The following is a 15780-nucleotide window of genomic DNA, read 5'->3' as shown; positions in this document are numbered from 1 at the left end:
TGTTTTCTTTTTTTTAAGTAATCCTCTGGTTCTGGGACATTCATTTGTGTAATAACTCTTACTCTGTTATAAAATAGTGTGTGTGTTTCAATGGTAACAGGTGATTTATTTTCTTCTTTCTTGTTTTCCACCCCCAGGAGTTGATAGATGATTTCATCTTTCCAGCATCCAATGTTTATCTACAATACATGAGAAATGGAGAATTGCCTGCTGAGCAGGCCATACCAGTCTGTAGTTCACCAGCTACTATTAATGCTGGCTTTGAGCTACTGGTTGCACTAGCAGTTGGATGTGTGCGAAATCTCAAACAGATAGTAGACACGTTGACTGAAATGTATTACATAGGTACAGCAATCACTAGTATGTAATATTTTTAATTATCTATTTTCTACTTTTTAATGTATATATTATGTATAGGTTTTGTTTATATTATCAACTGAACTAGATGCTGAGTTTCGTGGTTTGTGGCTGCTTTTAATGCTGCAAAATCAGGCTGTCAAAATCTAGGAAAGTTTGGCAGTGTAGCCTTTATTTGTTCCTCTTTATGCAGTAAATCTTGCATTATATTGTTACATCCAAGTTCCAGCCCCAGTCACTTACATGGTTTTGACCCTTCCTCTCTGCTTTCTGGCTACTCCCCTTTGTCCATACCAGCTCCCAGGAACCTCATTCTGTCTGTATCTTCTATTTTTGTCTCATTGTTTCAGGCTCTGCCTAACCAATCCCAGAACCTCATCAGGTATCTTCGACTTAGTTCTAGTGCCAGTCTCTTGGTTGCTCACCTGATTTTTCATTGTTGTCCACACACAGACACAGGTCCACTGTCCTGTTTCTCTTTTTAGTTCTGTACTCATTCTGTGCTTGTCATAGTCCTTTCTCAAATGGTTGTTCTCTCCGTTTTGGCCTTGTCTCAGCACAAATCTGCACTTAAATAACTTTTTCCTTCACACTGGAGAAAGATCATAGCAATTGCAGTGTGGGAAAAAAAAAACCCAACAAACAAAAAAACCCCAAACCAACCACCTTGCAAATGTTAATATTTCAAAAGTTGGTGAAACTTGGGCCAACTTTCACAAGAATGGCAAAAGGCTCATATTTAATATAAATGTTGTTATCAATAAAAAACTTGTTAAGACTTTCTTAAAAATGAACAAACAGGACCATATTTTCTGCAGCCCTAAATGGGATAGCTAAACCATTTTGGCTGTAACATTAACAGGGAAAGGAGGGTGGGGGAGCAAAAACAACCACCAAACAGAGTAAACCCAATCTTGTATGGGAAGAAAGGCTGGGAAGTTGTTCAGCCTGGTGGTGTCTGGGGAGGGCCTTATTTGTGGCCTTTCATGCTTAAAGGGGGCTTACAGGAAAGCTGGGGAGGGACTTTTTATCAGGGCCTGTAGTGACAGGACAAGGGGCAATAACTTTAAACTGAAAGAGGGTAGATTTAGGTTCAACACAAGGAAGAAATTCTTCACTGTGAGGGTGGTGAGACACTGGCACAGGTTGCCCAGAGCAGCTGTGGGTGCCCCATCCCTGGCAGTGCTCCAGGCCAGGCTGGATGGGGCTGTCAGCAACCTGGTCTGGTGGAAGGTGTCCCTGCCCATGGCAGGGGGGTGGACTAGATGGTCTTTAAAGGTCCTTTTTTAGCCCAAACCATTCTGTGATTTAACAGAACGTTTAAACTTGTAGACTTCCGCAAAGCTGTAAGCAACTAGAAATAGTATCCCGTAGTAGGAATTGTCCACTGTCTTGGAATGGCAGTGCTACTTGCCCAGTGGTGGTATCAGTGAGTCATTTGACATTTTTCAGTCTCTTCCTGTTTGGTTCCATCTCAGTAGAACAAATGAAAAGGGCAGCTTTATGGTTTCCCCCCCTGCACCATCCTTTTTTCTTCACCCTTTTCTATTGGGAAGTAGTGTGTTTCTTACCACCTCACAATAAGAAGGATTTCATGACATTTCCTTCCACTCAAGTATTTGATAAGCACAATAGAACACTGGATCTCCATGGTGTTTCAGATAGAAGAGAGAACACGTGTATGAACTGTGCATGCTGTGTGTTTCATATACCAAGTAAAACTTGCTTGTAAACATGCATGCTTTCTTACTTCCTTTTACATCAGAATTTTTTGCGTTAAAGCCACAGAACAGCAGGTTAGTGTAGGAAACCTGTGATTGTAAATGTACTCTGAAGAGATGAAAGATCTGAGGGAGAAGACTTGGGAGAAGAAAAAAATCTGTCACAAGTCATATAGATATCATTATCTAAAACTGTTTCCCATCATGCTAAGGAAAAGTGAGGCACAAGTGAAATACTGTAGTTTTAAAAGGAGTGTAAATGCGTGAAAGGCTTGTAAATTGGCTGTTCTAGGTTCGTTCAGCTGATCTCTTAAATTAAGAAACTTGCTGGTATTGAGGGAAGACTTTTGTTTGATACATAGACTGAATTTTCAGGCCACCTCTTTAGCTATGCAGTAGAAGAAAATGGTGCAATGTTAAAATACCATTCATAGAAGTTGTGTTCATTTTAGCAGTTAGGTTTTCTGGTGGAACATTTGTTTTACTAAACTGCAGTGTGATACAGACTAATACTAATTCTATGCAACTGCCCTTCATGCTGCACTGATGGTGTAATTCTTTTATAACAAAATAATTTCCTAATCACATTCTGCTATTTTCTTTTAGCTTGTGAAGCGCTTACAGAATGGGAATATCTGCCACCTGTTGGGCCTCGGCCGCCAAAGGGATTTGTAGGACTAAAAAATGCTGGTGCCACTTGTTACATGAATTCTGTCATTCAGCAGCTGTACATGATTCCAGCCATCAGGAATGGGATTCTTGCAATTGAAGGCACAGGCAGTGATGTAGATGATGACATGTCTGGGGATGAAAAGCAGGACAATGAGGTAAACTTAATTGTGTAGAACTTCTTTAATAAAAAAGGCTTGTACTTTAAAGGTAAAAGGTTTATAACAATTTTAGGTTGCCAATCACGTCACTTTCTACTGTGAACAGTGGGGACAATAACGTAATGTTTCTTAATTGACTGTTTTGTTGACTTCCCTCTACGTGGTTTTGTGCTTGAAAGCACTGTATACCACTTCTGCCACCAGAACTGTGTTAATGCACACAAAGACATTTCCTACTTGAGATGAGAATATGAAACGCCTTAGATTGTTAAACATGGGATACAGCTAGCTATGAGACTGCTCGATATCCAAGTTAATTGCACAAATTTCCTTTTTTTCAGAGCAATGTTGACCCACGAGATGATGTGTTTGGCTATCCACACCAGTATGAAGACAAACCAGCACTGAGTAAAACAGAAGATAGAAAAGAATACAATATTGGTGTTCTGAGGCATCTCCAAGTAATTTTTGGTCATTTAGCAGCTTCCAGGCTACAGTACTATGTACCAAGAGGGTTTTGGAAACAATTCAGGTAAATAGAAAATTTAGTATTGATGTCTGTTCACTGGGCCACTGTGATAGGCAACAAAACTAATCATAGTAGAAGAAATTATACTGAAGTTAAGTGTAAATTAGCAGAAGTTCTGTAGCATTGTATCAATTATCTTACCTTTTCACCATTCTGTAGAAATCTGCTAATAAACCAAAGTTTACAGCATAATGGTTATTTTGAATTCTAGCAGTTCTTGACCTTGATATTGAGACTTTGAATTAAGTATGAATTTATACACAAAATTTGTTTTTACTCACCGGTAAGTGTCAGGGAAAGAGTAACAGGTGGTATATTACATCACAAAGCAACGAATAGTTTTGGTCAGTAAGAAAGGGATTAATAGCTTGAATAATATTTTTTTAGAGAAGAAATCATAGAGAACAAACCAAAACATTTGACAAGAATGTGCTTTTGTTTTCAGACTTTGGGGTGAACCTGTAAATCTACGTGAGCAACATGATGCTTTAGAATTTTTTAATTCCTTGGTGGACAGTTTAGATGAAGCTTTAAAAGCTTTGGGCCATCCAGCAATGTTAAGTAAAGTTCTAGGAGGGTCCTTTGCTGATCAGAAGATTTGTCAAGGATGCCCACATCGGTGAGTGTTTTAAGGTTCTTCTTTCTTCCAGAAAACCCACCTGTGTTTGTATCTTTATAAAAGTAACTAAAGATTCAGAGTGGGGTTTTGTGTGGTTTTGGTGGGGGGCAGTTTAAAGCTAATGGAATTTGCTACCTTATCTTTTCTACAGTCTACTCTTAATATTTCAAGGCACCTGAAGATGAATTAATGCTTGATTATTATTATTTCTGCTTAGCAGATTGTATGTGAAGCATCGTGTATTGATCAGGGGAGGAAAAGATACAGCTTTTTCATGTTAAAATAAGAACAACTTGGGGACCAAACGCAATGTATAAAATCTTAATACATGGCCAACATGTGTTGCTGTCTTCTGTCTTTCATGGTGTGTGGACAAAGCTGACAGAAGTATGAATCTTTTAATTCCCACGAGCAAAACTCCATTCATACTCACTATGTAAGCTGTAATAAAGGGGAATGGTGTAGAAAGTTTATATTTTTCTTGAGATTTCTGCATATTTAATTAACTTAAAATGTGAATATTGAAGTTCAGCTTCATATAGGGTATGTAAAAAAAATCCTCACCCACACCAAATCAGACTGAAAGTCTGTAACCTACTGTCTTGATGGTGGTGTTCAATGACAAATGCTTAGTGAAGGAATAGAACTAGACATTGTACAGTTGTACTTCTCTAGACTTTTTCTTTTATATCTCTTTTGAGGTGGATGATTAAAATTGTGTGCAAGATTCAAGATGACCTAATGATGGACTTTGTTCTTCTTCAACAATTGGCATTTTTATTATCATGTTAAATTTTATATGACTAACAGTTGGCCTTCTTACTGTTCACTACATCTTTCAGATCATGTGCAATTCTTAAACAATATAGATTTTTCTGCACATTAAAATTGCAAATTATCTTTATTGTGAAAGTTGACCATTTACTGTTACCCTTCTGTTAGCAATTAAAATACAGGGAAAAACACTGATACAAACTTGATTGTGGTAATCTTTCAACTTCAGTTGAGCTCATGTGTGAATTAGAAGAACTTGTAAGTGGAACATCATAAGTTTCATGGGTTAAAAAGTGTGACTAGAAGTAAGTTGAAATAGTGCAAGATAAAAGGAAAGCACTGGTTTTATTTGATATGCAATGGGTAATTAAATGGAAGATACAGATGTGAAGCAATGTGAGTTAACTTTCATTCCTGATATTATGTACTATCCTGAAGTATCACCTGTCTCTTTGGAACTCTACTGGATTTGCATAACGTACTTAATAAAAATGTTACTCTGATTATAGTTTAGAGAGGAGAAAACTGATGATAAACTAAACTATTGGATTGGGGTGTGACAGATTACATAATAGATGAATGAATATTACTGTTTTGGTTGAAGTGTTTATAAATATTAATTTATTCACTGTTATAAAACCCTTTGTATGCTTGATTGCATATCAGAGAAACAAACCCTGCAGGGTTATGTGGGAATAGATGCAACTTTTTAAATTTATTCATTACTTTATTTTTAAAAAAAAAAATAATTTTTTCCAAGATGTCTTAACTGGTTGTTTCTTCAGCATTGCTGGTTCATTGCTAGGAATTTGTTTGAAGGTTATATCAGAACACAGTAAGTCAGTCAGTCATAAATATGCAAAGTGATTTTATGAAGACAGCTATTTAGATTTTTTTAGACAGAAAAATAAAAAGGCTTTTGTGGTTTGTTTTTTTTTTAGTTGGAATGTTTTGAACTGTTGTCTTTAGGTATGATACAATATTTGTGTTTCAGTCTAATACCTGACAATAAAGGAAAAAGTACACTCACTACTCTGCTATCTGTGCTTCTCTACCAGCTTGAGTTAGCCAAGTCTGTTAGCTGCTTTAAAAACGAGATGTGCTAACAGATTCAACTTCCACGATCTTTTCAGTGAACTTGAGACATACAAGTCGTTTCTATGATCTTCATAAAATAACTATAGTTAGTGCAGATCAAAAAATACAGTATGCTGACACTGTAACGTAATTGTAGGAAGACTGCAATATAAAAGAGTTCAGATCTTTTTTTACTGCTTAAGCCCTTTTGCCAGAAGTTGACATGAAATGCTGAGTAAAACTTTTGCCGTAGGGTGCTATGTAGCACCTATGAAACAAGTTAAATATGTTTCTACCTTTCTTTTACATCTGTCTGTTCATTGGTAGGTACGAATGCGAGGAATCCTTCACAACTCTGAATGTAGATATAAGAAATCACCAAAACCTCCTTGATTCTTTGGAACAGTATGTCAAAGGAGACTTATTGGAAGGTGCAAATGCATATCATTGTGAAAAATGCAACAAAAAGGTAATGATTCCTTATATATTAAATTTGTGTACAACTGTGATGTTATAGCCATATTAAGTTCGGTCTTAGTTCATGTTCAGGGAGAGAAGTTACTCTTTTAATTACTGAATATGCTTTTTGGTAGGAGTGCATGAATGGAAACTGAATAGCTGATGACTGTTCATGTCTTCTTTCAGGTCGATACAGTGAAACGCTTGTTGATTAAGAAGTTGCCTCCAGTTCTTGCAATCCAGTTGAAACGATTTGACTATGACTGGGAAAGGGAATGTGCAATTAAGTTCAATGATTATTTTGAATTTCCACGAGAGCTGGACATGGAACCATACACGGTGGCAGGTGTAGCTAAATTGGAAGGAGATGATGTAAATCCGGAAAATCAGATAATACAAAATGAACAGTCTGAAAACGAACACTCTGGGAGCACAAAATACAGGCTTGTTGGTGTACTTGTACACAGTGGCCAGGCCAGTGGTGGACACTATTACTCTTATATTATCCAGAGGAATGGTGGAGATGGTGAGAAGAATCGATGGTATAAATTTGATGATGGGGATGTGACAGAGTGTAAAATGGATGATGATGAAGAAATGAAAAATCAGTGTTTTGGTGGAGAATACATGGGAGAAGTATTTGATCACATGATGAAGCGTATGTCCTACAGGCGCCAGAAGAGGTGGTGGAATGCCTATATTCTTTTTTATGAACGTATGGACACAATAGACAAAGATAATGAACTAATAAAATACATTTCAGAACTTGCTATCACCACTAAACCCCATCAGATTAAAATGCCATCAGCTATTGAACGAAGTGTACGGAAGCAGAACGTGCAGTTCATGCATAATCGTATGCAGTACAGCCTAGAATATTTCCAGTTCATAAAGAAGTTGCTTACTTGTAATAGTGTCTACTTAAATCCTCCTCCAGGTTAGTATGTTACTAAAATAATTACGGATTAGTTTCTTGCAAGAAGAGCTCTGATTTGTGTTGTCAAGTATTTGTCTAGCCAGTGAAAATTATGTGTACTCTGCTTTGAATACTCTTGTCTTTCTGGAATTCTGCGTTTAAACATCTCTTGTTGAGTTGTTCAGCAGTGATAACATGCCAGAATATTTAGCAAAAAATACTTTGATAATCAAATTATCAACGGTTATTCAACATATGTACTAAGTCATATTAAAATACTGAAGTTTGTGGGTTGTTCTGCTGAAGACAGTTCACAAAGGTAAGATGCTATATTTCTAAAAATCAAACATATGTTAGTCTCCGTGTACCTGTCTTAAAGCTTATATTTTTGAATGACACGTTGTAGAAGCTAGAGGCTGTTTTGATCAAGTTTCTTGTTAAAATTGGAACACAATGTCAAGACAAAACAGTAATATGCAATAAGTTAAATTTTTGAAAGTAAATTGCTTTTACTTTGTCTACATGTGAGTATTTTGATTTTTCTTTAGGACAAGATCATCTGTTGCCTGAAGCAGAAGAAATAACTATGATTAGTATTCAGCTTGCTGCTAGATTTCTCTTCACCACAGGATTTCATACAAAGAAAATAGTCCGTGGCCCTGCTAGTGATTGGTATCTTGTCTTTTATCAACAGTTACAGTTTTGGAAGTTTGTCGGTCAAAAGATCCCAGTTATATACATATGACAGTAAAAGGTGTTAGTGGTCTGTCCTTTTTTTCCTCCTTCCTCCAAATACGTGGTCAAGGCGCACATGAAAGCAGGGGGAAATTTGAACAGAAAATACTGGGAAGAAACTGAGCCTTAAAATAAGCTAGTGAGCTGAACAGCTTCAAAGTTCATTTTCAAACAGACCTTAAATCTACCTTTTGTCTGTCTTTTAAAAAGAACAAAGGAGTAGAATCTATTGCTAGTGTAAAACTAATAGGTTATGTATTACGAGTAATTCAGAATGGTTTGTTCATGGTTTGAGTAGTTTTAAACAAAGGTTCTTTCAACCTGTTTTTGCAGCTTATATTTGTATTCTGTTTCTGAAATGCGTATATAGTCTTCTAGACTCTTAGCAGAGCTTTATGTCCATTGCTGTGAGGCCTGTAATTCAAATCTGTAGTATAACAACAATACAATCTTATTCATAGTACCACAGCATTTTAGTCTTTAAGCTAGGTTATTCTGTTTTGGGGAGAGGAGTGTGGGTACCTGCTGGTAGAACTAGAGAGAAAATACAGCATTCATGATGACCAGTAGTTTACCAGCTACTTGTGAGTAGTTGTGTAATACATGGCAGGTACATACAAGTTTTTCTCCCAACAGCAGCTTTCAGAGTAGCCAAGTTACTCCTGTTATTTTAAGAGATCAAGAGGAGTTCAAATATTGCTGTGGGAAGGAGGACAGAGTCACATAAGACCCTCTCCGGAACAGATATTTTACTGTTTGGATGGTTGGTTTGTGGATTTTTTTTTTTAGATCTGTAAGTGGGAATGTAAATTCCTGATAGGTTACATACTTAGTTACTTGTCTTAGACACAGCTCGTGAAATCCACCTCACTGCTCCACTCCCCCCAAGTCCCAGTACAAAGGGAATGATAGCTGCCACTTTAGGACCTGCTTTGGGTAGGAGGTTTGAGAGTTAGGGGATGTAATCCTGTCTTAGTTCTTACAGGTGATAGAAGTAAAAAGCTACAGTTAAATGTTAAATTTTAAATCAAAATATCTTTTTTATATGTGATTGCTAGTAACAGAGAGTATTGCTCTAGAAACTGCCCACGGTAGAGGGGTTGGAACTAGATGATCTTTAAGGCCCCTTCAAATGCAAACCATTCTGTGATTCTACTGTGTAACTACACTTTATCTGATTTGTAAGCATTTTATGAGCAAAAATGTTTGGGGATCACCTTTAACATATATTTTCTTCAAATTCTGTAAAAGAATGTGTCTGCCAGAATTCATTAATGTCTGCATTTGGTCATAATTTCTCAGTTGTATCATTTTCTGTTTCAGGTATGATGCATTATGCATCCTTCTTCGTCACAGCAAGAATGTACGCTTTTGGTTTGCACACAATGTCCTTTTTAATGTTTCAAACCGTTTCTCTGAATATCTTTTGGAATGCCCTAGTGCAGAAGTGAGGGGTGCATTTGCAAAACTTATAGTATTTATTGCACATTTTTCATTGCAAGATGGACCATGTCCTTCACCTTTTGCCTCTCCTGGACCTTCCAGTCAGGTATTTAATTTTCTAACAAAATACTTTTGAAACTTACTCTTACTTATTCATTGTAAGCATTTAATGTAAAGTAAATTCTGGAGTAGGTGCATCAGTGTTGACAGGAAAGCTGTACAGTTCATTTTGCGCTACATAACATGATGTAACTCAACCAGTTTTTGTGAGGAGTTAGTGGTTCAGTTTCCCCTCGCTTCTAAGTCTTTGTGAAGACTGAGTTGAGCTGTGAGTGTGATATCTGCAAAATAAAAGCAGTGGCTTATTGTAAAGTAACTGTGTAGGGGAATGGACCCTTGTTTTTCCATTTGGAATTAAAAAAATAGACAAAAAGCCATACAAAAAGCATGAAAGCATGCAAGAGTTACCTGTGATTTCTTCCCCTATATCCTGCAACATTGATGTTGTCAAAAATGTAACTTTTGCACAGAAGTACACAATGAATTGCCTAGTTTTATACACCTAGAACTGACAAGCAAAAAAGGCAAAATCTTAATGTCGTATTTATCATAACAAATGTGGGTTTGGACTGTATTAAAATTTAAAAGATCAACTTTTTTGAACCTTTGCTTTGTCGTGTTTTTAATGTCTGCAGTAAGATACTTTTAGTTTGTATGGTTTCACTTCTCAGAATCTTTTCACTACTGTATCCAGTCAAAGAACTTGTATTTAGTTAGTTACATATGTTTTGACAGTGTATTTTTCATGAGGTGTTTGAGATACACCTGTAGAGGTGATTTGGTTGTCTGTCTTAGTCTATGAAGCTCACAGCGGAACTGCATGTGCTTTTCTGAGCATTTAAGCCTAGCTGCTGTTGGAGAAAAAATAGAGTTAAAAACTTCTAGATTGGCATAATTTCTTGCACTTGCGTGGTATTTAGTGATGGGAGGCTGTATGTCTGTCTGTATCTTTCTGTGAGATACAGAAGACTAACCAGCTGCTAGTATTTTGAAGCTTGTATGAATCCTATACCTTTTAACTAGTTCTGTTTTCTGCCATAGTAGAAAGTATAAACTAAATAAAGATTTGATAGTTCAACCACTAATATTAGAACTTTTTTTTATAGGCTTATGATAACTTAAGTTTAAGTGATCACTTGCTGAGAGCGGTACTAAATCTTCTAAGAAGGGAAGTATCTGAACACGGACGCCATTTGCAGCAGTATTTCAATCTGTTTGTGATGTATGCTAATCTAGGTAAGAAAATTACACTTTTACTGATGACATTAATGAACTGGGTTTTAACAACTGTCCAGTTACACAGGTAACCGTAGGAGAATCCCAGTTTTTAGCCTTAGACAGATTATTATCATTAAACATATAAATGCTCTATAGAGCATCTGTATTCCTTCAGTTCGGAGTCTGAGGCTTTAGTCTTCCATCCTTGGAAGATCAACACAAGGAGCTTGAAGCAGTAAGACTGTGTCCTTCTGAGAGGCTGTGGGGGTGGAAAAATGGCAAGAGAGATGATGCTTTGTTCAGGGCTCATTTGCAGGGAGGTCATGAGACCAAAGAAGCATGTGGGGTTGTTAACTGGTTTGAGCCTGAGAAAGTTGATGAAGATAAAAGTTCAAAAATGAGAGAGGTGCATGATTTTCCTTTATGGAAATGTTGATATAGTCGTGCTTTGTCTGTATAGTCTGACTATGCGCTTTCAGTATTAATTTCTTTAGTTCGCTTTTGAAGTTCATAGCTATGAATGCAAAACACTGGTTCTGTATCTGTCTTTCCTTGAAAGACTCTGCGAGGCTGAGGAAATAGCTCAGTCTGTATGTATTCTGAGACATCTATGCTTGCCAGAGTGCTTTCACCATAGACATCATATGAGGTAAAAAGAATGCAAGAATTTGGAAATTAGACTATAAATTTAATCAGATTGTTGTAGTTCCTCCAAGATAAACAGGCATAAAAAGCCAGTGTTTTTGCAGTATAGGAAGGCTTAAGTAAAGTTATCCCAGGTTTGAGACGGCAATTCTTGTCATAAAGATCGGTCCCCTAAATTTTCTGATGAAAGATTAAATTAGAGATTGTGATCACAAATGAATGTTTATTTTTAGCATCCTACTAGTCTTGCATTCAACATCTACGTGTATTTGCAGGTGTTATGCTTAAGACACATTATACGTATGCTATAATGTAAGATTGAGGTGGTGGTGGACATGAAATACTGGCTGTGGCACTTCCAGCATCACCACTTTCTCTTCAGCATCTTATTTGTATTCAGCATTTTGAAAATAGAAATAAGTATAGATTTATAAAAATCTATATATAAAATTTATATATAATCTATATAAGAACTTGTATTAAATTCTGGATTATGTATCTCTCCATAGAAGGTCACTAGCCTGTATACTAAGAATAGAATAAAACAGTGCTAATAGTATCTGAAGCAAGTATTCCAAACAAAAATCATTTTTGCAATTAATGGGAACAGGACTGATCTCAGGTTCAAATGAATGGTTGTAATAATGCTTTCTCTTAACATTACCAGCATGTTGAAAATCAATTGATGATTGATTGAATAAACTGTTTCTCAGGTAGGTTAATCCATTGCTGCTTTATATATTTGCCCTGGGGAAGAGCAATTAAGAGTAATAAAATGCAAGTCAAGTGAATAAAGGTTTATTTTTACACTCTCAGATTGATGAGGGTAGTCACAGGTCTGTATCTAGTTTGTATCTACATTTTTACAGTTATTAGGGTCATCTTCTTCTGTTGGGGGACCATTTCTATTTCACATGTGGTAGCCTACGTGACAAAGCATCTATCTCTACAGCAAGTTCTAAACCAGATACAATGTTCTTCCGTAGCGGTAGTCTATTACACTCTCCCTTTTACTGTAATACAAGATATTTTCATCCTTTTATGTAAAGTAGTGTTAAGTTAGGAGATCCAGTTCCCTTGGAATTTTTACAAAATGCCCATAATACCGAGCAGCTCAGTGATAGCTGGTTATCAGCTCATGCAGGCAAGTTATAAATGTGAGCTTCTGTTAAGATATCTTTGTGGCTAAAATGTTAAGCGAACGTATCAGTCCAAATGGAGTTATTTCACTATTTCCACATAGAACACACGCACAGAGTTCTGGAAGCTTTCATGTGGGTAGGCAGTTTTAAAGGAATGTAATGTCCTATCTGTAAAACTAATTGAGGCAGTTGTGTTAATTTAATTTCACCTGTAACGTATGTTGCTTTCATGTACTTTGTCTATGAAATCATTATCTGTCAGGCAGGGTTCTGTCATGACCCCCAGAGCGGACTTAATTTCATTATAGAGAGATGCAATTCTCCTGCTCTAACTTACCTCTTCTTCTTTACTACCTTTTTGTAGTCAGTCAGTGCAGTTGAAGCCTCTGACTAGGAAAGCACTCAGAAGTCAGATGGGAAAGCGTAACTAAAGTTTATTTGTGGGTCTGACCATTACCACAGTCTACCCTGCAAAGATAAACATGGAAATATTAAGCAGTTGTGCTTGTTATTGCTGTTACCTGAAGGCTTCTGCATGCATGTAGTCATTCAGCAAAAGCCACAGTACGTCATTCCTGCAGCACCCCAAGTTCTGTGAGAAAGATTAAACTGTCTGATGTTTTTGAGAAATCATATTGTTCGCATCAAAGCAAGTGAGAGATCAGTTCTACAAAGGATGTAACTACAAAACTATCTGATATAATGAGAAAGATACTATAAAGAGCTCTAATAAGGTGCTATCTGGATTCCACCTTATCAGGACGATGGTAGGTAAGGTCCAGTTTGTATTTCCAAATCAGAAAAAACTTAGAAATAAATGAAAAATCATGACTTTAAACCAAACTGAGAAAAAGAGTAGAAGAACAAAAGGGGCATACCAAATTTTTACTGGTAAGTACTTGTATAGTATCTGCAAGGTATTCTTGCGGTGAAACTAGCTGTGTGTTTGGATTTTTTGTTTGGGTTTGGAGACTTTCTCATTTTGCTTGTTGGGGTTTTTTTAATTGATTTTATCACTCTTACTAAGCTTATTTCATAGTATGGCACAGTTGGAAATGTCTTAAATTTGTAATTTGTGTATCTAGGATGTAGTGGAAAAATAATGAAATACGCTGTGGGCGTGTTCATCCTGTCCTGGGCATGACAATGAAAAGATTAATTCTTTGTCCAAAAGACTTCTCTGAGGCTTTGCTGTTAACACAGATGTTAGTTACTTAAGTGCTAATGAGGATTGTTAAGAAATTGTAGTCATTTATAACTCCGCTTCAATGTGATTTTTCAACTGAACATAATTTTCTTCTGCATCGTTACTGATTTGATTATTCTCTTTCCTCAGAAAGTATAAATGATGGTTTTAATAAAACCCAGCAACTGAAAAGTTATGAATCATGTAAACAGTAGTTATTTTTCTTTTTTTTTTTCCTTCCTGCCCTGCCACCCATGAAGGTGTAGCAGAGAAGACACAACTTCTGAAACTAAATGTTCCTGCAACCTTCATGCTTGTGGCTCTGGATGAGGGTCCAGGTCCTCCAATTAAATACCAGTATGCTGAACTGGGGAAGCTATACACTGTTGTGTCACAACTGATCCGTTGTTGCAATGTGTCATCGCGGATGCAGTCTTCTATCAATGGTATCGTGAATTTTAAGTTTTCCTTTGGTTGGTTGAATATACCAGTAAATGTCTCTTGTGCGTATTTAGCTTTATGTGTGAAATAGATTAGCTGGAAAAATGTTTCTTTTATGTTTAGCAACTCCTTTTGTTTAAAAGACAGAAATCTTGGTCATAAGCAAAGCTGGTTTGCCATACTAAAAAGCACCAGACAGAAATCTGTTCTGTATTTTATGTGTCTTGGCTTATTCCTTAAAGATACAGGAAAACAACTGAGTAGTAAAGTAGTAGTTTGTTGATCACAGAATGGTAATGATTTTAGAAAGTCTAAAGCTCATTGTAAAGAGCTGCATAAAGATCTTGTGATTCAGAGTAGGCAATAAAAGATTACTTTCATGTTACAAGTACAGAAGTAATCTGTACAGGAAACAATAGCAGGCTTTGAAATAGCTAATACTGCTTATCAGTAAAGAGGTCTTGCATTGTTGTGGATAGCTCTTGAAAACGATTTGGTGCTTGTTCACAGTCAAGATGACAAACAGAAGCCAGCACTTTATAAAAGAATCAGTTAGAAATTGGTGAACCACAGAGTAAATAATTAATATCTCCAGTAGTTCAATACAGTGCGGTTATTTTTGAGAAATAGCGTCAGAATATTGGGCTACATGGACTTCGTAGCCTGTATATGTACACGTTCTGTTAAGCGTATTTTAGAACACCTAATCAGGAATCTGTAGAGAAGCTATTTAACGGCAGACTCACTACAGCTTGATGATATAGCCAGGCTATAAAGTCAATAGGCTAAAATGTGCTATAGTAAGATTAATGAACTGAAAATTTTACTGTGCTGTAATAAGCTTCAGAACCATTTGGCCATTTTGATTTTGTTTTGTTTCCAGCGCATTATTACATGCTTAGACTGAAAATTTTTTCTGCCTATGAAAAATAATTGTATATTCACTGCATTCATAATGTACTAAAAAAAAAATTACTGTGTACAAACATTACTCTTGACTACTAATTATGATAACTATTTGCAGAGTAAAGTTGTTTCTTGCTTTAGCATATTAAACTAGGAAGGTTCTCCCTTGGACTTCTGGGCATCTTCAAACAACTCAAAACACTGCTAAATTTAGAAACATCAGGAGAAAATCAACAATCTTTCCGTATACAAAATGAAGCTTAATAAATAAGAGACATTAGTTTTTCTTCTTTCAAGAGTTACTTCTGTCTGCACTCTAGAGGTTCAGACATGATTGTTCTGACATAGTTACTCCTCTGAACCCTTTCCCGTTGCCTGGTGAAGTAAATAGACCTTGTGTCCCAAAACGTATAGATTTGGGCTGTGTTACGCAAGCAGTGATGCAGACAGATTCAGGAGATAAAGAGGATTTCACTGAATAAACTCTCAGTAATTTCTTTTCTTGCATATGAATGTGTCTCCAGCTGTTCAGCTTTGATTGTCACTGCATCATCTGAGAGGGAGAAGTAGCTCTCTCAGGCAACCAAGTGTCAGGCTTCATACAACTTCAGAAAGCTTAGTTATTTCATACCATAGTATTTTTCAAAGAAAATCAGCTGTTGGGGTTGGGTTTTTCTCCATCTAGTGTTTCTTGATGTTACACCAATTTATATTTTGTTCTG

General features: G+C 36.5%; 1 protein-coding gene across 2 annotated transcripts in view; it reads left to right on the top strand.

Annotated features, from left to right (window-relative positions):
* USP9X (ubiquitin specific peptidase 9 X-linked) overlaps positions 1-15780 on the top strand; it is a 106282-nt gene that overhangs the window by 82073 nt on the left and 8429 nt on the right. Inside the window, exons 30-39 of one of the 2 annotated variants that reach the window (XM_080374284.1) lie at positions 138-345; positions 2685-2905; positions 3250-3440; positions 3883-4056; positions 6235-6376; positions 6553-7303; positions 7831-7954; positions 9341-9566; positions 10627-10756; positions 13972-14157. In XM_080374284.1, the coding sequence (XP_080230410.1) occupies positions 138-345; positions 2685-2905; positions 3250-3440; positions 3883-4056; positions 6235-6376; positions 6553-7303; positions 7831-7954; positions 9341-9566; positions 10627-10756; positions 13972-14157 (2353 nt within the window). Of the gene's footprint in view, positions 1-137; positions 361-2684; positions 2906-3249; positions 3441-3882; positions 4057-6234; positions 6377-6552; positions 7304-7830; positions 7955-9340; positions 9567-10626; positions 10757-13971; positions 14158-15780 lie in introns of both variants that reach the window. The other variant, XM_080374283.1, reaches the window with a different exon arrangement.

This window comes from Falco punctatus (genome assembly GCF_963210335.1).
Source record: "Falco punctatus genome assembly, chromosome: 2".
Lineage (NCBI taxonomy): Eukaryota > Metazoa > Chordata > Aves > Falconiformes > Falconidae > Falco > Falco punctatus.
The sequence above is the reverse complement of the archived record's forward strand: the minus strand, read 5'-3'. Positions and strand labels throughout refer to the sequence as shown.